General features: G+C 37.4%; 1 protein-coding gene across 1 annotated transcript in view; it reads right to left on the reverse strand.

The window, feature by feature from the left end:
• OSBPL6 (oxysterol binding protein like 6) overlaps positions 1-22,702 on the reverse strand; it is an 83,489-nt gene that overhangs the window by 33,374 nt on the left and 27,413 nt on the right. Inside the window, exons 2-3 of the mRNA XM_039724584.1 lie at positions 12,627-12,864; positions 524-619 (exon numbers count right to left, since the gene is read on the reverse strand). Coding sequence (XP_039580518.1) covers positions 524-619; positions 12,627-12,728 — 198 coding nt within the window. The 5' untranslated portion in view covers positions 12,729-12,864. The remainder of the gene's footprint in view (positions 1-523; positions 620-12,626; positions 12,865-22,702) is intronic.

Genomic DNA, 22,702 nt, shown 5'->3' on the forward strand with positions numbered 1-22,702 from the left:
AAGAGCTTTTAAATTTCAAACTACACACAAGGGCTGTTATTAGGACATAATTTTTAAACTAATATTTATTGGCAGCAATTTTAGATTTGGATATGATTTCCTCTACCTTAGTAAGAGGATTGAACTGGAAAACTTCTCAAAGACATAAAGTCAAATAATATCCTGAGTTGGAGGGGACCCACAAGGATCACCAAAGTCCCTTCTAGCCCCATTTTCTGAGAAAGTAAAATTTGTTCCTGGGGCCATCCACATGAAAAAAAACCAAACAAAAAACAAACAAACGAACAAAAAACCCAAAAACCAAACCAATCCTTAATTTTGTTAATGTTACACCTACTAAAAGATTACTGGCTCTTCTTACACCTCAGTAATAGAACAATAAACTCGAGGGCAGACTCACAATATACTCAATGGTAGAATCATACAAAACACTGAACACAAAACACCTCAAGTGTAAGTCAAACTACTTTGTAACTCTAGAGGGAAACTCACTGCCCAGACTCCATCCCAGGCTTTTGCTTACCTTGGATAGAGAGAGATGGTCACTTTCAAGGAACTGCTTGCTTAAAGAAGGGTCTGTGCTTCCTGAAGAAGCCTTTCGCTCCAAAATATGAACACTCTAAAAAGATAATTAAAGACAACATCATGGCTCAAAACATCCAAAACACCATCCACGACTTACATGCACAAATGGTTTGCCTGCAGAGGCAGTATAACTCTCTTTCTTTATTACTGAGTTTTTAATTAGTTACTCTGTTTAACCTAGAAATGATGGTGAACTAAAAAAAGCTAGGAAAGATGAGTAATGCAGTTCTTACCTCTACAGAGATTCAAAGTGCTCCTAACCAGACCTATCATGTTTTCTGTTAATATACAAGACACTGAGTGCACATACTCTGCAGTCAGCACTGCCCTACATTCACTTCACATAACATATTACTGCCTTTAAAATATTCATTATCACACCTTAGCATTTTGTTATTGGCTTCTCAGCTGAGAGAAAGTAACACACTACACAAATGCTTTTATATGGATTACAGGTATTAACAAGATCAGTGACTGTGTCTCAGCTGATGGCCTTGCTGGTGAACATTCATGGAACACACTGATCTTAAACCATTGCAGCTGTTTTTACATATGACAATCCTAGAAAATTTTCTATCTTCAAAGCATTGTAATAAAAATGAAATACACACTGTCACAACTGTCCTGATAAGACTGCTATTCTTAAAATACATCTAAACACGTCTTTCCATTTTCAAGAAAAAGGAAACATAGCTTTCCATTTTCCAAAACCACCTACTTTATAAGAGAAAAAGCATTTGTGATAAAAGAGAAAATTACCACAATCCACAGGCATGGATCTGAATTTCATTCTCTGATGAAATTTTGCTACATCTCACCCTACTATGCAGTAAGAATTCTACCACAACATGTCATTAGTATCTCTTTGGCATAAAATAAAACTACTTCGTTTCCAGGACATACAGCACAATGACAAACTTGCAATTGCAATTACCCTCTGAAAAGCATATGTTTTTCTCAGCTGAAAATGCCAATTAAGTTTTGTTCACAATTAAGCTTCTTTACATTGACTGAAGAAGAGATTACCCAGGTACCAGCAGCAGCAGAAACAATCAGGAAATATAAAAGTACATACAAATGGCAGTGTAAATATTATTGTTTACATAAATTATTAAGTACATAAAGGAGCATAACCAAACAGCTATTCATTTAAATGCATGTATATAACACAGACTCAATCTTGCTGCAGAGCAACACACAGACCTTCATTGTTCTCTTTCAAGTTGCAAATGTGAATAAGAATAGGAAAACATGGGGAGTGTCTCTGTTTTCACTGGAGATTAATAAGCATCCCTACCACCATGCTACAATAATCAGCATTTATTTTCAGTTATTTTAATTAAATTTTACAGTGAAGAATGTAAAAAAAAAGCAGCAGTATTATGTTACTGCAGGGCCAACCAGCAAAAAGCTTTGTCCTTTATGCTTTAAAAACTTTTGTTTTATCAAAGGAAGTCCAACCTACTTATTTAGTCCAGTGTATTTTACCAGTCAGATGACCAAAAAAAATGTGCATATATGTAGCACAAGTGTCTATGTTACATATAAAATAATTTCATAAATTCATTTGAGCTGAGAATCACTAAGTTCCTAATGATAATGATAAACTTTCTTACCAAATAAAGGAAATGCTACTTATGTACACAGTATGATATTTTAACAATATACAAAAGAACCTAAATCTGTTCCTTCAAGGAAGATTAAAATGTCTCTTGATTAGCATAATCAGGATGATTCCCAACATTCTTGCCAGTTTTGTCTGGCAGGCAGGAGTCCCTCCATCCTGAGATGGAGCAGTGCCCAACACAGATGTTCTGAAGGTCTCATGTTCTCTCAGCTGGTGCAGTTTGTTGTTACATAACTGCAATTTCGTTTTGTACAATATTTAGAGAGGAGTAGCCCAACAGCCCTTAGCTTGCCAGATTTCCAGTGACATTTTAAATTACATTATTTTAAGTCAGGAAGGTTTTGTGCCTTTTTTTTAATTAGCCTTCAGTCATTACAGTTCCACTTCAGTTGAGAAATACATTATTAGCCAGCAGCATTAATGAATGCTGACTTATTCAACTACTATTTGTTTGAAAATTAGAAAATGAACACCTTTTAAGTAAAATTGCCTTCTTTACATTCTTTAATTCCAGGAGTGTTGGTTTGTTGTCTATAGATGTTTGCTTTTCAATTCTCTTTACTCATGACCACAATTACACTGATACAAGATCATTTCTTTAGATTTGTGACATGTCTCTAGCTTAATTCTAAGACACCTTACTTGGTGCAAAGTGTTTTCCATTAACACATATTATTTTTCTGCAAAATTACAGCTAGAAATCACACAATTGCTTGACATTTTGAAAAGCAGCTAATTTTACAGTGTAAGAGTTTAGTTATTTAGAATCAAAGAAACAAAAATTATTTAAATCTTGACATTATTGTCAAGGGTTTTTTGTATTTTAACATGAAAAACAGAGTTGGGAAAGAAGCAGTAAAAAAAAAAAGCTGATGAGAAGGAATAAAGTGGTAGGTGAACACTGTTTCTGGGATTTATTTATAATCAAACCAAGAAATTAATAATAATCCATTAAACTAGGCACATCAATCAACATGGTACTCTTATTCCTCTCCTAAAAGTACAGACAGGCAAAATCAATGTCAGCATTGCTACATTCCAGATTCCCCTTATATTTCAGGATTACCACACTACAACTGGTTTCTCTTGGAGGAAAACACCAGCACTAGCATACTCTCTGTGCTCTTGAAAACTAATTCAACATAATTACAAGTTTAACGCAAATTACTATGTAATTACATTGCAAAATCTTCATCCTAACTACAATCCTTCATCTTCATGATTATCCACACATACATCATATAGGTGGCACACATTTGCCTCAAAATACCCCTAGCAAGCCAACATATGGGGAACACAAATGCTTGTTCCACCCTGCATTTTTTTTCTTTTTTCCCCAAAGGAGGGAGAAGGAAATTGATGGAGAAAATAAAATAGCATTATGATGTTGCATCATATTCTCATCTTCTCTGGAAGACAAGAATGGAAAACATATTTTACAATACCCTTCCATGTATCTTGCCAGTTTCTTTTCTCACTTTGGACTTTAATGACTCATACAGCTCATTATCCTGGTTTTGGCTGGGACAGAGTTCATTTTCTTCCAAGTAGCTGGTATAGTGCTGCATTTTGGATTCAGTATGAGAACAGCGTTGAAGGCACAGTGATGTTTTGGCTATTGATGAGCAGCTCTTGCCCTAAATCAAGGACTTACCAGTACCCCATACTCTGCCAATGAGGAGGAGCTGGCAGGGGCATGGCCAGGACAGGTGACCTGGAGTGGTCCAAGGGACATTCCATAGCACAGAATGCCAAGGACAGTGTAAAACTGGGGCAGTTGGGTGTGAGAGGGCAATCACTGCTGGGGGAAGGGCTGGGCCTGGGCCAGCAGGTGATGAGCCATTGTACTGGGCATCACATGCCTTTCTTGGGGTTTATTTCTTTCTCTCTTTCTTGTTCTTTCTTTCCCTTACAATCATTATTTCATTGTTCTTATTTCAACTCTCAGGTTTTCCCTTTTCTTTCTTCTGGTTCTCCTCCCCATTCCACCAGTAGGGTTGGTCTCCATCAGACCAGAGGATGAAGGCCCTAATTTAACTTTACTGGATCTGACTTCCCTTTAAAACAAAAGACAATCAACTGTTTTAACAGGAAAGGGAAGGGAAAAGGAAAAGGAAAAGGATCATTGTTCTTATTTCAACTCTCAGGTTTTCCCTTTTCTTCTGGTTCTCCTCCCTGTTCCACCAGTAGGGTTGGTCTCCACACCCATAACCATGGGGCCTAGGTACACACTGTCCCACAACAGCTATTCGAAATAGAGCTTTTCTGTCTGGGTTTGATTTTGGATATGTAGAGACAGAAAATCCAGCAAATGACAAGTCAGACACTCATGCCTCTCCCTTCTGCTTCACTGCTTATTTACTTAATGGAATGAATTATATTTAATGCAAAGACATCTCCATAATTTATTAACTTCCAAGAAAAATACAAACTTGTGAGGATGTCATCACTCACATTGGACACAGACTCCATAATTCAGAAATCTGCACAACATGTGGTTAACAGTTAATTCATGAAAAAGATCTGGTGGATCATTTTGCTTGTTCACAACATTCTAGCAGTCTCCAACACCCATAACCAGTAGGTATACACTGTCCCACAACAGCCATTCGAAATAGAGCTTTTCTGTCTGGGTTTTTTGTCCCGTTTTTTTCAAATCAAAGTACTAACTGGTGCATCTTTTCTTATTTGCTAATCACTGGAATTGTTTTTGCAACCTAACAAAACTGTACTCTTACTTGAATTCCATTTAGTATGAAGTGCAATGCTTAATCACTTTCAATTAGAACCACACTATTTTCTGGTCATCTGAAACACAGCAGAAGTAGTAAGGTAGACACAGATTTGACTGCATACATGCCAATTTTAACTACCTTCTAAACAAGCTGTGATACATGCTGAGTTAATCTGCAGTATTATTTGCAAAGGGAATAACTTTGAAATTTGCTTTTCTCTTAGGCTGCTTCTTAGCCAGCTCTGGCTTTCCTCCTGTTAATGCTGGAAGAAAGACAGATTCTTCAATATAACTGTGAGAGAAGAGTGAGTGCAAAGCAAAACAACCATATCTCATCAATATATATCTCCTTTCTATCTTCTAGTGCAGTTTTTAAATTTTTGTAAAGCAGTCATGGTCCTATTCTTATCCTCAGTCTCTTCTATTGGCACTGTTCCATAGCTGTTTTCAGCAATCTCAACATCAACTAACTGACAAAGGAGCTTAGCAATACTTTGTGAATAGCACACACAGTTAACTTTTTTTTTCTTCTTGTAAGACATGTTCATCTTGTACAGAAATGTACTTAAGAGCAACATTTTCTCTTTGTAACCTTTTTACTGAAAGACAAGTATATATAAGATGCAGCTCTGTAGCGTATGAATAATATCCAGGTATGTATGCATACTTCTTTCCTGGGATATGCAAAGTAAACCCCTCTTGTGGAACAGAAATGTCAAGGATTTGTTAGTCAGGAGCTCTCTGTCAGCCCTTTCCAGCTTTGGATTGTACTTCATGTCAATGCTTTTAGGCTCTAGCTGCAAGGAAGCCTTTGCTTTTCAAGGTACTTTTTGACAAATCCTGAAGACAAATAAGCTCTTGCTCTCACGAAGAGCTTCTTGGAGGGAATCATTAGCACAACTGGATAAAGCAGGCAAGAGCTATCTATCATTGTACCAGCAACCTTTCTTTTGCCAGAACGATGGTTGGGAACAACTGCCAAGTCACAGCCTGAGTGTTAATGACAACCTTCCCCCTCTGCACTTATCTTAAGATAGCATAAACAGATAAATTTACCGTGTCTGACTGAGAGAATTCAAATTTTAGCTAATGATACAAAGCTTTTAGCATGATTATTGGATGATCACAATTAAAAGGCTTGATATTTTGTTAAATAGCCTTGGCTAGGAATTCATTTTAATGATGCTGATAGGGTTTAAAAGAAAAAAAGGAGGAAATAAAATTACATATACAAAAGGAAATAATTCCTTGATGAGTTAAGTTTTTTTTTATGAATGAAAACTTTATAGACATGAAAGAGAGTCAATGTTAACCCAAATGATAAATTAAGAAGCTGGACCTCACTCTAAAAAGTGCATAGGTTCAGAAGAACAAAGACCTTTCTTCCTGTGACTCTCTCACTTTTTCTGTAAGCTACCTACTTATCCTTTCTCAATAGCCTTTAAACTTCAATTTACACAGTACAAAAATATAGGAGATATGAAAAAGAGAGGCTGAACAAATTTTAATCTGATTTTTTTTAACGTGAAATATTATTCTACTAGGGGAAAAACTTTTTATGTAATCACTCCATTTTCAATTTCAGGATAAAGTATTTAATAAAAACAGGAACAGAGAATGTCAAAACAGCAAATAGCATTACTAAGGCACACAGTTATCTGTCTAATACATTTGTATATTTTGCATGTGGATAATCCCAATCACACATGACTGTCTGGAAAACAGAAGCCTCCATATCATACCTGCCATCACTCTCCCTCTTCACCCTTGTGCATTTCCTCTCCTCTGAAGAAGTGAAAATACAATCATGCTTCTCTTTCTTCTCCCCCATTTGTTTCCCAGATTCCCAAATGACACTTCAGAAGAGGATTTTTAGCACTTTGTCCTTCCAGATTCATATGTGTGTGTATGTGTGTTGCACTTTGAGGTTTTGTATTCTGAAGGAAAGTGAGACATCCTTATGTAGGACATGTATGCATGAGGGAAAAAAAAATGAGACAAGAGGAATGCAAAAGTGACCATGTTCTGCAAACACCACCTTAAATTATCTGTCATAATTTGCATGGGTAATTAAGCTTTTATGAGAGCAATTTCCCTGGCTTTGTAATAGAAGATAGCTACAGGCACCATTTCTAATCAAAGTGACATATTTTTAAAAAATAAATCTTTCTTCATAGCCCACATCTGAACTTCAGCATTCTCCATGCAACCTGTAAAGCACTCCTAGAGGTAAGATAACTGAGGGAGCAATGTTTATGAAGCTCAGAGGATGTGTACACACAGCCCCCTGGGACAGCCTGGTATGAATGCTATCACTGCCTCTCCTAGACTGCTCCAGACCATTTTATTTCTTCAAAGCTTTAAGGCCAAGTCTTTCTTATGAAGAGGCAGCATCTCCATCTATTAATGCCCAGGTCTGTGCTGTGGATCTTGTCTCTACACCACTACAGTATCACCAAGGGCAGGAGCAGTCATGATCCAAGCACCTCCAAACAGGACTGCAGAGGCCCATCCCACGCACATGGACAGATGTACTTCTTCTGTTTGCTGTCTATCTCTCAGGTAAATTCTAGGCAGAAAGACAGGCACAACATGAAGGACATCTGCTGTGTGCCTGCAGACTGCCTTTAGCTGGCTTTACACACACACACACACAGGGCCAGCCTGATGCACCCAGGTGTACTGGGATCCTGGGCACGTGCTGCTGCCACTGTATGCCAGCAGCCTTCCCACAAGGATTCGCACTCTGCAGAATGTCTCATACTTTAAATGCACCATCAGCATCAGTACCTGGGGTTCTGCCTCACCCCTGGGATCAACCTGTACCTACTCCCTCCCATTCTCACTTGCAGGGGCTCCTATCCCATCTCCAGACAAATCTGTAGTCCAGAGAGCTTCACTTTGTAAGTTTAGCCAGCTTCTGACTGTGTCTAGTGTAGATGTTCACTCACCAATCTTATCATTTAAATGATAAAAATCTTACCAGTCTGAAATTTATTATTTCATTTTTTAGAAGTGCTATGGCACTGAACCTAACATGAGTGTTCTACAGCTTGAAAAGTTATACTGCTTCAGATATTTTGTCAGACACTGAAGTAAGACCCACTGCCTTCCAAACCTAAGGGAAATTTTCACAGTCTGTCAAGGGAACAGGAAAAAAATGTTGTAGAGTAGCAGCAACTAATCAATTTAAAGAATAATTGTTTTTGTTAACAATTTTGCCATTTCGTTCTTTGGCTCCCTCAAAACATTTGCTTGCTCCAGTGAGTTGTTGCCTTTAAAGTACTCAACACTTCCTGCTCTAATCCTGCTTCAATAGTTTTATGCAAAGAGAGTTAATTAGGAAAGCAAGCAAAAGAGAATTACATCACTGTAACAACACTACTTGGCATTTAGTAGCTTCTTTAGTTTGAAACTCTCAGAAAGATTAATAATTATTATTGAAATAATTCTCACTAACTACTGCAAAATAAAAAGGCTTCTCAAAGTCTGTGCTTTGCTACAGAGCAAAGCTAGGAGTACAGCTGCATGTTCTCAGTTCTGTACTATGTCTACCAGACTGTCCATCCTTGCCTTTCTTTTTCTGAAGTCACAGAGAGACAGGAGCAAGTGGAATTTACAGGTAACCAACAGGAATATTTTTCCCAGATGTCACATCAGGCTGACAGCCATGAGCAAGCATGTAGGCTGCTACCCACTTTCAGAATAAAAAGATACATAAATGTGCTCAGACGTCTCTTCCACCTGGAATACATTAGGTTATGTCACATTGCAATCTTGTATGAGCAGCACTGTCTAAGCATCTCCAAAATGGTGATACCCACCTTAGGAAATACCTTTAGGAAATACTTTCAGGAGACCACTTTGATAATTAAAATACAGTGGTTGCAAAAAGCTAAGTAGGCATTTTCCAGTGCAGACATTTAGGCGAGACCAGAGCCTTGGAATCATGCTCTGCTTTCAAATTTCATGGCCAGGTAAACATTTTCAGTCCAAACTCAGTCCTTTGTGAATCCCTTGTGCACACCCCTTCTATTAGTCAATACTGCTTGTGCAGAAGGGAGGGAAAAAAATCTCAATCCAAAACAAACAACAAGTCTTATTAAAACCTGAAAAGCAGATCTCTGCTCTGGAAAATCTTTTTTCCTCTTCCTTCAAAGCCCCCACCTTTCACTCTTTACATATGGCTAAAAGACAACAGTCGTTTGAAATATGAAAGCTCTCCAGGTACAGAGGTGACAACACAAGGCCAAATGCAATAGGACTAAAAGCTTTTCTTCTTTTGAGATTGCTGCGTAGGAAAAGAACCAAAGATTTGTTGAAAAAGCAAACTGGTAAAAAACACAAAACAAAACCAAAAAAAAGAGTGAGAGAATGCTGATCTCCCCCATAAAAGACCAAAAGGAAAATTAAGACATTAGAAGAGAACTCACACTTAAAACAGAAAACATTGCTATATCAATTTTTACACCATGTATTAGCTAGCCTTTAGCTGATGGTCAGAAGAGTCAAAATCTCCCCTTTGTTCACAGTTTCAGTATTATTGCTCTCCTTCTGTATCCCTCCCTCAGTTTAGTAGCCTAAGGTCAGGTTCCAATTTACCAAACTGCACATTATTAACCCTATGATGTATTTACTTCTTTCTTCTCAGCACAATATTACAACCCACACATTGCAGAGAATATGTACTGTACTACAGTCTGCCTTATGAGCGGCATACTTAGTCAATAAATAAAATAGAGAATATTCATAAAGAACTTACAGCCGTAAAACTGACTATACAACATGTGATTTTATCCTATTCATCTGTACTTCTAAGACTTTGTTAGTTTTCCTCCATTTTGCTGTGTAGCAATATATATCCAGAGTTTTCAGTGTTTCCTCAGGGATGAAACACAAGAATCTACCTTGTCAGTATGGCCCACAAAAAAAGGCTATCAGAATTTAACTTTTTACCCTACCTTTAGTACAAAGACTCTTATTGAGAGTGGAAGTGACAGGTTTCATGCTCTGCAACAGTTCCACAGTAGGAAAAACTGTTGCTTCTCCCTTCTGAAGTATTCCTTACCAAGGGTATCACAACTGCCTTGCCACCCTGTCCAACTCTGGTGTTAAACAAAACAGGTTCTTTCAGGGTCTTCTACCATCTAATCATCCAAATTAAACACACTTTAATGAAAATTAGTAAGAAAAATCTGAAGTCAGTTTTTTGGTTATTGTTGGCTTCATTAGTCTATTCATTTATCTATTAGTCACAGAGCCTGCAAATTGGCAATATCAAAGCTTTTGCTGACTGCTAATTCTCGTAGGTGATGTAAATTGTACACATTAAAATGCCAGCATTATATACAGCACATTTTCCACTCTCCCCAAAATGATTTATCATAGTCATGTTCACACTCATTCAGCCTCCTGTACCATAATTTATTGGGAAACTGTTCTGTAATTGCTGGTACGACTTTGACAAGAATTATATTATGAGAAGGTTTCAATCATTAACCATCTAGAAATATCCAGTGTTATCCTCACATATGACAATAAAAGCTACGTTGGCACTTCATCCAGTCACATCACTTTCCATATTCATTTATATTATCAATTTAGGAAGGGTGCTTTTCCGCTAGCTGCTCTGAAGAGTCCAAGGAGGCAGGAAGACAGTTTTAAAGCCTTTTCAAAGTAAGATCCAACAGACCCTGAACCAAAATTCCCTACCCCCTAGCTATCACTGTGTTTGAGCAAAAGCCAATGAAAACCAAAACATATCAAAATAATACCACAAGCAAGGAAAGAAATTAAAAATACAGTTGTTACAGTGAATGGTGGGATGAAATGGATGTTTCACTGTGTCTGCATGCAGAGAGGAAGTGTGCATGCTCCTTTTCCTGAGTACAGCACCACTGCAGTCCATGCTGCGTTGCATGCTGCAGCTCCGTTTCTTTCTGCAGAAGAAATTGCTCAGCCATTCATCCTCCTGCTTTAACACTGAAAGAACTAAGGCAAAAAACCAAACGCCTCGGAGTAGCGTTCCAGTCCACATTTACATGCCTAAGTACTCATTAAGCATCATCACGCTTTATGGGATCCCCTGGATGCACCACACCATCAACCTTTATAGCATTATTTTAAAATCATGCTTCACGTTTCTGTGATCAAATATGGACTTAAAGTTAAGCATCCATTTCATTGTGATGACAGGTATACCTTGCTCTGTACTGTTGCTATGGTAACAGATGTGGTAGCCATTAAATTTAGAGGTAAAATGTATTCCCAAGAGGTTTTTGGTTTGCTTTTTTTCATTCCTAGTTGTGTGGTTGTGTCAAACTAATTACAAAGAAAACTCAGAGAATATGCTCTTAGCTGAGACCAGCAGCTCCTACGAGTCTTGCATTTACCTTCTTTGGGCTTAAATGTGGGAGATAAAATACACAGATGCTTTAGACAAATAATATCAAAATTCTTGCTCCAGATGGAACTAAAGAAAAATTAAAAGGTTATATCCTAACCAAGATTTAATTAACTAACTACAGCTATCCAAAGTCCTGTACACTGCAGAAGGGAAAATATTTATCACCTCTGAGAAAATACTTTTTGGACCTACTTAAGCAATGGAAATTATTAAAAAATTCCACACACATTTCCTGCCTGTTATTGAGCATATATGAGAATTCTTCTGATTTAACATTTAAAAAGTACCTTGTGGTGAGACTATTTACATTCAAACCCGTAAATCTTACAGTTTTTATTAAAAACTCTTGGGTTTCAAAATTTTCTTAAGAGATAAGGGAAGAAACTTCCTCAGCAGCAGCTGAGAAAATAACATCAGAGCTGCCATACAAGTACTGGGAAAATATTCCTAAGCCAATGATTTTTATTTGAATTTTTAAAAATTATTTGCCTCTTTCAGTTTTAAACTGTTTCTGTTCTAAACCAATTTTTCTGTATCAACCAGTGCATTTGTAAAATATATGTGTAAGAACTTATCTGAAATCTAGTAAGTAGCTCTGATATTTTCTGAAGTGCTCCCACCAATCATGTGGCCACACTGTACACCCAGCCCTCAAAACAATCCCACAGGAAAGCTCAAGTTGTCACAAGGGGAATTAATGCAGTCTTCATCTCAAAGAGATCCTGGAGAATTGCATCCACACAAACAAGAGTCCCTTAAAAATGGAAGTGTGATGTAACTCATTAGAACTCTATGAGGTAGTACAATCAGTGTTAATTTGTAGTGAAACTATTAAAATGTTAGGTGCTTACAGAAAGGATGAACAATATGGTATTTAAACTGAATTAACACTTTCTAAAACAATAATGTATCTCTGTTGTTGGGTTTACAAAAAGAGATATTCACAGACAGCACAGAACAACTTTAAGCAGCTGTAGGCTCATGCTGCCAAAGAAACCACTTCCCAAAAGACTCCAGGGTATGTTTCCTACTTGTCCATGAGATTATATACTTCCTGTTCCAGTACTGTACATAGTGCCCATGCTGCTTCTAAATCTTTTCCAAGCCACTTTAGGAAATGGAAAAAGTAAATTCAAAACATCAACAATTTTTGCCTATAGTGCTATCATCCAGTGCTATGAGCAAGCAAATCTAGTGCTAACAAGAACAGCCACATTACAGGAATAAATCTGTCATCCCACCAGATGGTACCAACAACTAGAGTATTTCCTTACCTGCCTCCTGTCTCTCTGAGATGATGATGAGGAGGAGGCACTTCTATGTGATGGAGTGGATGTTTTGTGAGCTGGAGATATACTCTTCTCCTCTGAACTCATCTTTGCAGCAAACTTGTATTAATGATCTTGTGCTCTTATCACTCATGGACAAAAATGCAGGGGATAGTCTTCTGCATCCTGCTGTTTCACAGTTTATGGACAGCCACAGACGAAGTCAGTCTCAGCTGAACTCCACCTTAATAAAGAAAAATGAGAGAGAAACAGTGGATGAACAGAACAGAGCTCCAAAGTAGCTCTGCAGCAAAGAAATCTGTTGATTATTCAATCCAACACATCCCAGTCTTTTACTCCCCTTCCCAACAACTACCCAGCACAAATACAAATGCATTGTTCTGCATTCTCACAGAAGATTAAAGAAGATTTAAAAAGACCCTAAGGAAAGACTTAAGTAATTTACAGCAATTCTCAGGCAAAGTTTACAAACCCTTGATAAGGGGGTATTAATCTGCATAATATCATGACATTATCAAGTAATTCCTCAAGACTTCCCTTCCCTATAGCACTGAACACCCCATTATAAACAGTAATCAAAAATCCTGCAGCTAGATCAAGAACTCTGCAAGTATTTTAAAAAGCAGGGGCCTCTCTCAAAGGTGGTGCCCTCACCTGCAGTATGAAAGGCTTCACTGAGGCAGGGAGTGTGTGGCTGGGGGGTCATTTGGCTGCTAGCCAGGGCTCACCCACCCCAGTGCAGGGGGTGTTCCCTTTTTCGTTTACTCAGCAACTGAGTACATCATCTCTTTACAAATAGCAGGAAATTTCTCTCACTACTCCCCATCCAAACCTTTAATTTTCATCCACAAACAGAAAAACAGATATTTAAAGCAGGACAGAGGATATTTATGTCAATAAATACTCAAACACTACCTGTCAAACGCTATCAAAATGCTTCAAGTACACCATGACAGCTCAGGAATGGAGCTACACTTCTCCACATTTAACAGATCACTGTGATCTTGCTTCAGCTGACTGATACAGAGTCTGATCTTCCATTAACCTTGGATAAAATTGTTCCCTGAATGAGATGTTAGCTTCAGGCAGATGACATATCTTCTCCACTGCCCTCCTAATTTTGAAATAGTGCCCTTCCACATTCACTGTGCTGACAGCACACCAAGGGTCAGCACAGCACAGCTAGCTGCAGATGGGTGTGGAGAAAGGTGCTGCCCTGCACCATGTTAAATCACATCAGGACAAACATACATTAACACTCAGACATGACTGCATATTCAAGAAATTATATCATATTGAAGACAAAGCTCTAGCTTCTCCAGACATGACAGATAACCATGGAAGAATATAGTCCTGACCCCAGATACTCACCCAGAGGCAGCTAAATAATTATTTACATAGTGCCACCAGCTTCTGAATACTGCACCCTAACAAAAATGCTCCTGCTGGAGCCAAGATCTGTGATTACTCAAAACCTTTTCTGCTTGCTGTACTAAGGGAGAGTTGAATGACTTCATTTTTATTAGTTAACACTACTTTTGCACTATGAATATCATCCATATCTTATGAATGAGCTTCAATCTCCATCAAGGAGACTCCCATACAATTACAAACCCACATATTACCCACGGAGGCCACACAGCACCCCAGTGACATGAGTGGGAGGACACACGAGTGGGAGTTGGCTGTTCCAACAGCAAAAAGCTGACCACATTCCCTGAACATCTTGGTGAATTCTGTGTTCTTTTCAGGATGATAAGTTCCTGCTAGAAGAAGCCTAAGAAGATTGGTTATGCTGGAGCTGCCAAAGCCAGCTTCAAGACTCAAGGTTGCAGGAAGAAAAAAACAAGCTGCACAGCACATTTGTTTCAGAACTTCAGAGAGAAAACCTAATGAAGATGAACCCAAAGAAAGGCTATTCCTTTTATCCTAGCATACCAGGGGACTGCTGGTCTAGTTTAACAGCATTTTCATATCCTACAAATGCATCAGGGAAATTTTAGTCAAAGAGGTGTACCAACAGGGAGATTTCAAGGTCTATGCAATTTTCATTTAAATCAAAAATGAAATTACAAAAATCAGAACAAAAATATAATCCTAGTTCACAGAGCTGTGCAGAACTCTTGAGTTATTTAATAGGAAATCTGCAGTCACTTTCAGCTATGAGGTCACTGCATTTTTTTAGCGGAGTAGCCTTCGGCAAATAAAAATCAAACCCTTTTTAAAACATCTGATCTTCACTCAGTTGACTCAAGTGGAAAAATTTATATTTAGTAATAGCACAGAAGGACAGTGGCCTGGCACTTCTAGTGTGTTCTGAAAGCTCTTGAAGCAGTAAATGCTGTTGTAAGAAGCAACCACAATGCTAGCGAGCAGTACACAATAAAAACTGTTCTGCAAATAGCTGCCAAGTTTGGGATTCTGTCAAGTATGGACTTTTTCTTTTGTAAGGTATTAAATAAAAGTAGAAAAGTAGTGGCTTACACCTGAGCCAAGCTCCACAATGGTTCTGTTGTGCTCTCCAAGCACTAAGAGCTGAACCTAACCAACTTGTTCAAACCACAATGACTTGTGACCACAACAAAACAAAAACCACCAAAAATATTAAACCACCCCCCCTTCACAAAGAAAAGAAGCAAACATTTCTTTTTGCCCTATTTCACAGCAAAAATAGCTTCAATACCAAACCACTATTACTTATACATAGAAATTTCTGATTAAGAAACAGTGCAATTGAGGGTTAAAAGTAAAAAAAAAGACAACTGGAATATTTCAGAAAACATGACTTGTAAGCACAGCAAAAAAAAATATTATGCAAATTCGCAAGAGTTAGAACAGAGCTCTTTCTTATTGTTCTTGAACACTGAATTTGGATTCTTTCTATATTGCTAAGGGTCTCTCTTCCAATTTTTGCTTAAAATTTGAGCAATAGATCTTTTTTAGAGCATGTTAGAAGGAATAATTCTAGTGGAACTGACATAAAGAGATGCCAGTCTCTCTGTAACTATGATTGAAGCAAACAATTAGAAATCTAATTTTTGACCAACAAATTGAATCTACTAAAATGAAAACGATGCTTTGAAACATTTTTAACAGGGTTTTTCCATCAGTCACTGGCAATTTTGCTGTTGATTTCAATGGCAACAGAAGCAAGTCATATCCCATGGTAGTATGCTTCTAGGGAGTAGCAGAAAATCTAAAAACACATTCAAAAACTACGATGATGGCTTTTGGGTGAGTGGGGATGACCTCCTGGTAATCATGCATTTGTTCTCATACTGTTTCCTGACAAGTATAAGGCAAATTTTATTATCCCTTAACTTCACAGAAAATATATCATCTCCATGGAAGTACTTTAATCAATTTCATTGGAAATCAATCAGAAAAAAAAAAAAAATTACATAAGCAAGGGTAACAGCATTGGCAGTTGGTTATTAATTGCTGCATATTCAAGTAACTTATAGACTGCATTTTGCACACACCAATTAAATCACCCATGAGATGCTCAGAACCACCTGTCAGCTCAGGACCACGAGTGGATTCAGCCCAGAAAATGTGACAGGGCATTGGCCTGATTGAAAGTTGCTTTGCCATGAGTTCCCAAAGCAGGGATCATCCATTGCTTCCAGCACACAAGAAGAGACAGACGGCCCAGAAAGCAAAAAGCAGACACTGCACAGAGATTTGGGCCATTCAGAAGTTTCAGTGGCCCGGCTGGGAGTTTTGCCCTCAACTTCTTTTTGTTGGCATCTCAACTATTTTGAATTTAAGACACGATAATTATCTACTGGTTCTGCAGTACATTGTTTTTTAAAGTTCTTTACTTATTTTTTACGTAAGGAGATATATAGAGAAAAAGTAATATGCCCAAGGTCATGGAGAAAGCAAGTCTCATGAGTAAAACATGCAGTGAGACCTTTTAATTCTGATAAAGGATAAGGAAAAATATGGAAAAATAAGGAACGATAATATTAATTATTAAGGAAAGATAATATGCTTAATTACTTAAGCATAAGGAAAAATACCCTGTGCCACGATTTTAACGTATTCCAGATGGGACAAACACCTATACCTAATTCTATTCATGAAGGAATGCAAAATTACCATACAGGAATGACAAAAATAAATTATTTAATAATTTCTTATTTAATAAATAAAATAAATTATTTAACTAAAGATTCTTTTTTGTAGAGTTTAGAAATCATCAATACTTTCTTAAATATCTGGAATTTAATATCTCATCTATAACTATAAGAGCTATTCCAGCACTTTCTTGCACTTTATCCCTACTATATTTATATTTTAAGCTAGAATTGAAGTCAAGGTATAGTTTTTTCAACATTTTTGTACTGGATCTCAATTGTTACAACTTGTATGGGCCTGGGGGACAAAAAACTACAGACTCCCCATTCTTCATCCTTTTTCTACTTCAACTAAGATTTGAATATTTTTTCCTATACAGTTTTTTTTTTTTATCTCATTTATTTTCAGTTCATTAGTGGTGTGGTTTGAGACTTACCCTCTGGTGTCCTAAATCAAGCACTAAACAGATCTAAAAAAACCTTCATTCCTTTTCTGTCCTCAAAGGGTTACTGTCTTTTTCTGTTTAAATCAACAAAGGAAAATAACACTTTATTTTTCATATTGGAAACCACTAATTTTTACACTAGAGATATTTTGCTCACCCAGAAGTCCTGCTGTCTATCATATGAAACAAAATAATTTCAAATGCTTTAAATTAAATGACCAATCCCCTACCGAGCTGTGCAGTGTGATTATTTTTATAGTAATATTACTAAATAGCTTGAAAGACAAGGAAGCACTGAGACCTACTTAGTGACGTTTGTCTTGGGTTACAATGCCTGATTTACATATTTTAAAAGTATTTCCTGGAATTTTGTATAATGAACTGCTCAGTAATGTTGAATATAAACAAATTAAAGTTAGGAATATTTGGCTATCATGCTTTACAAGCCACCACTGTATGGCAAGGCCTCTGACACCAAACAGGCAGTCTCTGTCCTGTCCCATAATCTAAAAACGTTCCACCAAGCCTGGGCAACTGCATCAGCTGCAGCATGGTCTGTGAAAAAGCTATTAGCAGAAATGATGAAAAAGTACAGATACATAAATTGTATAAACCCAGAGTGCTGAATAAATGCATGTCATATAAAAGATAAATTAAAGTTTTCAATCAGTGACTCAAAATGAAGTCTGGACTCAAATAACAGACTTCTGTGATTAATGTCATGTTGTTTCTCATTCTGATGGAGTCTTTTCTGCAAGAGAGCCCAGAATACTTCAGTGTTTAATATCTCTTGTGGTATTGGAGTAATTTGAGAAGACAATTTAAAGCGCAGAGATGAATCTTTAGACATAAATGAAACAAAAGTATGCAACTGTCATTGGCATTCACTCAAGGCAAACATTCAAACTGATATGGGGCTGCTTTTCACTTGGGAAGGAAGAGGTTTTCTGTGGTGCTGTGTAACACAGTCATTCAACATTCGAGCACCCACTGAAGGCCAACCTTTGTTCTCATATAATGAGCAATATGCAACTGCCTCTCTCCCTCTTCATTGCTGACCTTCCATGCAGGAAAATCATAACCAGCTTTTGTTACAGTACATGAATGTTGCAAACACAAAAACATAATGGAAATAAAACTTCTCAATGCAGTAGCAATGATGTGATGATTTAATAGACCACTTGTGGGAAATAAGCAGTTTGTTGTTTTTCTTTTTTAATAAACAAAAGAAACAAGCCCTTTAAAGACACTATTTGAGAATCAGCCACATTCCTTTGGCAAAGTATTAACTTCTTAAGAAAAGATTTTCATCAATTCATTTTAAGTTTTGTTTGCAGACATCTGAGCAGGGAATTTCAAATCACTGATTAAAAGATAGCAAAACAATACTCAATCTAAGGGAGACATTCATGATTTATTTTGAGCTCCAATATTTATAAGGAGGAATAAATGAGGTGCTACAGGAAAAATGGGAAATCTAGATAGTACTAAATAATTTTTAAGGTAGAAGATATTAGAATTCATATGACTGTATTACCATTGCTCTTTTCAGGTATTCTTAAGAACTGCCTACTGAAGATTTGGATAATAAATGTACATGTCTGTACTCAGGCATTCATAACAACATTGGCATATGCAAACTCTCAATCTGGTATTATATACAGCAATGCATACAGTGCCTAAATACTGCCATAAATCATTCTCTATTCCTTATTCAAGGGGCTCTAGGTCCTGCCTGTTAGCTAGGAAATGAGTCACATCCAGCATTACCCTGGAAAGGAGCTCTGATACAGACCAAACTGCTGCACTTAGCACAATTTGCAATTTCCATGATCACAGAATCATTTAGGTTGGAAAATATCTTTAAGATCATGTCTAAAGACCTTTAACCCCATGCAATGCTACAGGCTTGGAAACAAGCATCTGGAAAGCCCAGAGGAAAAGGACCTGGGCGTGCTGGTCAACAGCCAGCTGAACATAAGGCAGTGTGTGCCCACGTGGCCAAGAAGGCCAAAGGCATCCTGGAGTAGAGTGGCCAGCAGGACCAGGGCAGGGATTGTCCCCCTGCATGCAGCACTGGTGAGGCCATACCTTGAATCCTGTGCCCAGTTTTGGATCCCTCACTAAAAGGAGGACATTGAGGCTGTCCAGAGAAGCAGCAGAGTCACCATCCCTGAAGGTATTTAAAAGACACGTAGCTGCAGTACTTGGTGACATGGTTTAGTGGTGAGCTTGGCAGTATTAAGTTGTGTTTTCATTCTATGATCTTAAAGGTCTTTTCCAAATGTAATGATGGAAATGGCGAATGATGGTGACCAAAGAGTCGCCAGCATCAGCAGGGCTGATGCTCTGGATCAGCAGTGCCTCTGCTGCAGGGGGATCAAGGCACATGCTCAGCCTTTCTCCTGCAGTCACTTCACTGCTGGGCTTCAGCAGAGCTCTGCTCTCTCGTGCTTGCTTACAAGGCTTGCTGTGTGTTTGGATGTGGGCATTCATCTCCTTCACCTCATTGAACACTCTGTTTGCTAATTTAGCTAAGCACACAACTAGATGTACACAGTAGCAATGCAACCACTAAACTCAACTGATAAAAAACCCAGGGGTTTTTATGTCTTATTTCATATGATGACAGACAAGAATAGCACTTACCTATTTTACATATGCAGTTTTCTGCAAACTCTTTCAAGACTAAATCGTTAATTGGCTAAGACACAATGTTTGTGTCAATAAGAACAAAGTCTAAAGTATCACTGCTCTTAATCAGGATACCACTTCTTGACTGATTGATATTCAGTAATGCAGTGAAAGTAATGGAATAAAGAAAGCTTTTCACAGATGTCATCTTTTACAGCCCTACATTTCACAACCTCCCATGACAAGCCTTTGTTGCAAGAATTAGCAAGGAAATTAAAATAAATTAACATGGTGTTTCCCAAACGAGCAACCAAGTTTATTAAATGCAGTGTTTTTTAAAAGTCTTTTAAAAAGTCCTTAACCTTTTTTTGGTGCTCAGATTAACGGGTGGTTTTGATTTGTTTTTTGAGGGAGGCAGTGTGCAGGTGAGAAAATCTTGTAGGTTTTTAGCTTTTAAGGTCTACTTCTGTATGTAAACCTACATCATACAGAGCATATTCCACAGGAGACTGCTGTACCAGCAGACATTGAGAAACTCTTATTTCATGTCATCCTTAACAGAATGTGTGTTATCTGTGTTTTGTGTCATCCACACAGAACAGTGTGCCCCAACACTTGGTATAATTTCTTTAACTCTGAGTTATAATTTTTTTCCCTGAGTGGCTAGTCCAAGCATGTCTCAATAATATAAAGACTATAATAATACCTAAGAAAATTACTTGCATGGGCATGTATCTCTGTAAAAGACACAATTGTGACAGACTTCATCAAATAGACGGATGAGGTCAAAAAACAGATAATGAGATTCAGACAAGAAGAGGACAGCACAACATTTGTCTTTTCTATTTTCTGCTTGCCTACACGATTAAGCAGGGTTTCCTGCCCTTCCAGGGGCCCTGAAGCATTCCTGGCAATTACTGGAGTCCCAGTATGTCCAAACCTCCAGTTTAGATGACAATTTCAAAACAAACCCTCAACCCATTTGCAGCCTCTGATGAGTGCCTCAGCAGCTAATGTGATCCCAGGATTTTCATGAGGAAATCTTTGCTGTTCCATGTTCCTCAGGCTGTTGCAGTAAGGGAATACTATTGATCTGCACGGCACGGAAATGTTTTGCATAGCACAGAGTCAGCATTATCAGCCTCTGCCACATGCATTCGGAACAGACTGCTGAGAGCAGAGAGTTCAGTGGTGCACAGATTCACAAATATATAAACAAAAATGTGTAATCTATGCCAGTTAAACATTAAACAGGAAAAAATTAACTGGTGGACGTTATCATCCTTTCTAGACTAACCTTCATCCAGGACATATTAAAAAAAAAAAAAAAAAAAAAAAAAAGAATGCAGTACATGCTATGATATCCCTTTTTCAAAACTGAAAATATAGATGGGGAATTTTTCATTTCCATCCAGAATTTTTCAGAGAACGACATTTTTTTTTTTAAAAAAAGCCAAAAATTTTAATCAAACACATAAACATTTCTAAAAAATATTTTCATGCATCCTGCTTCTTTTCATTGGAAAAACCCTCACAATTTTCAACAAACTCTTAAAAAATAAAAATCACAAACCCTTTTTTTCCTTATTTTACTAATTACTTCTTTCTTTACCACTCAGCAACTTGGACAAAAGAAAAATAGATTAGAACCCTCAAGACACTTTAGCAGCTTTTTAATAAAATCTCAACTGAACAGCAATCTAAGCAGAGAAACTAATTTCCCTTATGAAAGAGCTATAAAATATTTTCACAAAAATTGTACTAATCTTTCAGAGCAAAGGAGGCTAAAAGTTTCTTGTGACCCTTGAAATCCATATTGTCTGGCTGCATTTTTCTGCCCTTCATTTATTAAGTTATCTCTTATTTCTCTGCATGTTTTATTTCTACTACCACAAAAACATTAAATTTTTGCTATATGTTTCAAAACCACCAAGTAAAACTTCGATTCATAGTAAATTAAGAGCTTCCTATTTTACTGATTTTTGAACATTGTCATCAAATGTTTGTAGGAAGGATGTAAAAAAAAAAAAATCAGTCCTGTCTCAATATAAACACAATGTTTTTATGGGAACAAATAAAAGACTAGAATTAATGGATTTTGATCAGGTCATAGAGAACAGAGAGATGAGACAGAAAAGCAGCAGATTAGTCAGAGCTTCACCAACCAAGGTTTTTGGGGTGCTACGTGGAAGGTCACATCCAGGATCAAAAATCAGAATGCAGTTTTATTCCTAGAAGTAATTAGCTTGACAAATAATGAGGAGATCACAGCTGCACAGGATAATGTAGTTAATGGCTTATAGGTAATCTGGGAAATACTGAAAGGAATAGGGAGGCTGTATTGCCTCTCTGACTGCTACTAAATCACTGCATCCAGTTCTGCTGCCAGCATTTCAAAGACATTCACAAATGGGTTCAAGAGACAACCATAAGCATGACCACAAGATTGAAAAACACCACTACTAATAAAAGATTTATAGAGGTCAATCTATTTAGTTTGTCAAATAGAAGATTGAAGTGTCACTGGATGACAATCTATAGCCCACTATATGGGGGGAAGGAATTTATTGTTAGAATTCCTCTCAAAGGTATAGCAAAATCTTAGAGGGGGAAAAAGGGGAGATAAATATATGCAGGTTAGAAAGAAAGCACAGATTTATAATGGTGAAGATAATGAATACTAATAAAATAGACTGAAGATTACAATGGGTATTTGTGTAGAGGTATGAGAAGATATTTGCAGATTCAGACCAGAATTTTCAAGGTCTAGGGGTTTTTTTTAATATATTCCAAAGCTCAGTCATCACTGCTGATTTGGAAGAAGAAATTCATTCTGGGCAGCCTAATGACCCATTCCATGGCAAGAGTTCAGGTTAGAGAGTAATGCAGCCTCTCCCTT

The sequence above is a fragment of the Passer montanus genome, unplaced genomic scaffold, assembly GCF_014805655.1.
Source record: "Passer montanus isolate IOZ18808 unplaced genomic scaffold, ASM1480565v1 scaffold1, whole genome shotgun sequence".
NCBI lineage: Eukaryota > Metazoa > Chordata > Aves > Passeriformes > Passeridae > Passer > Passer montanus.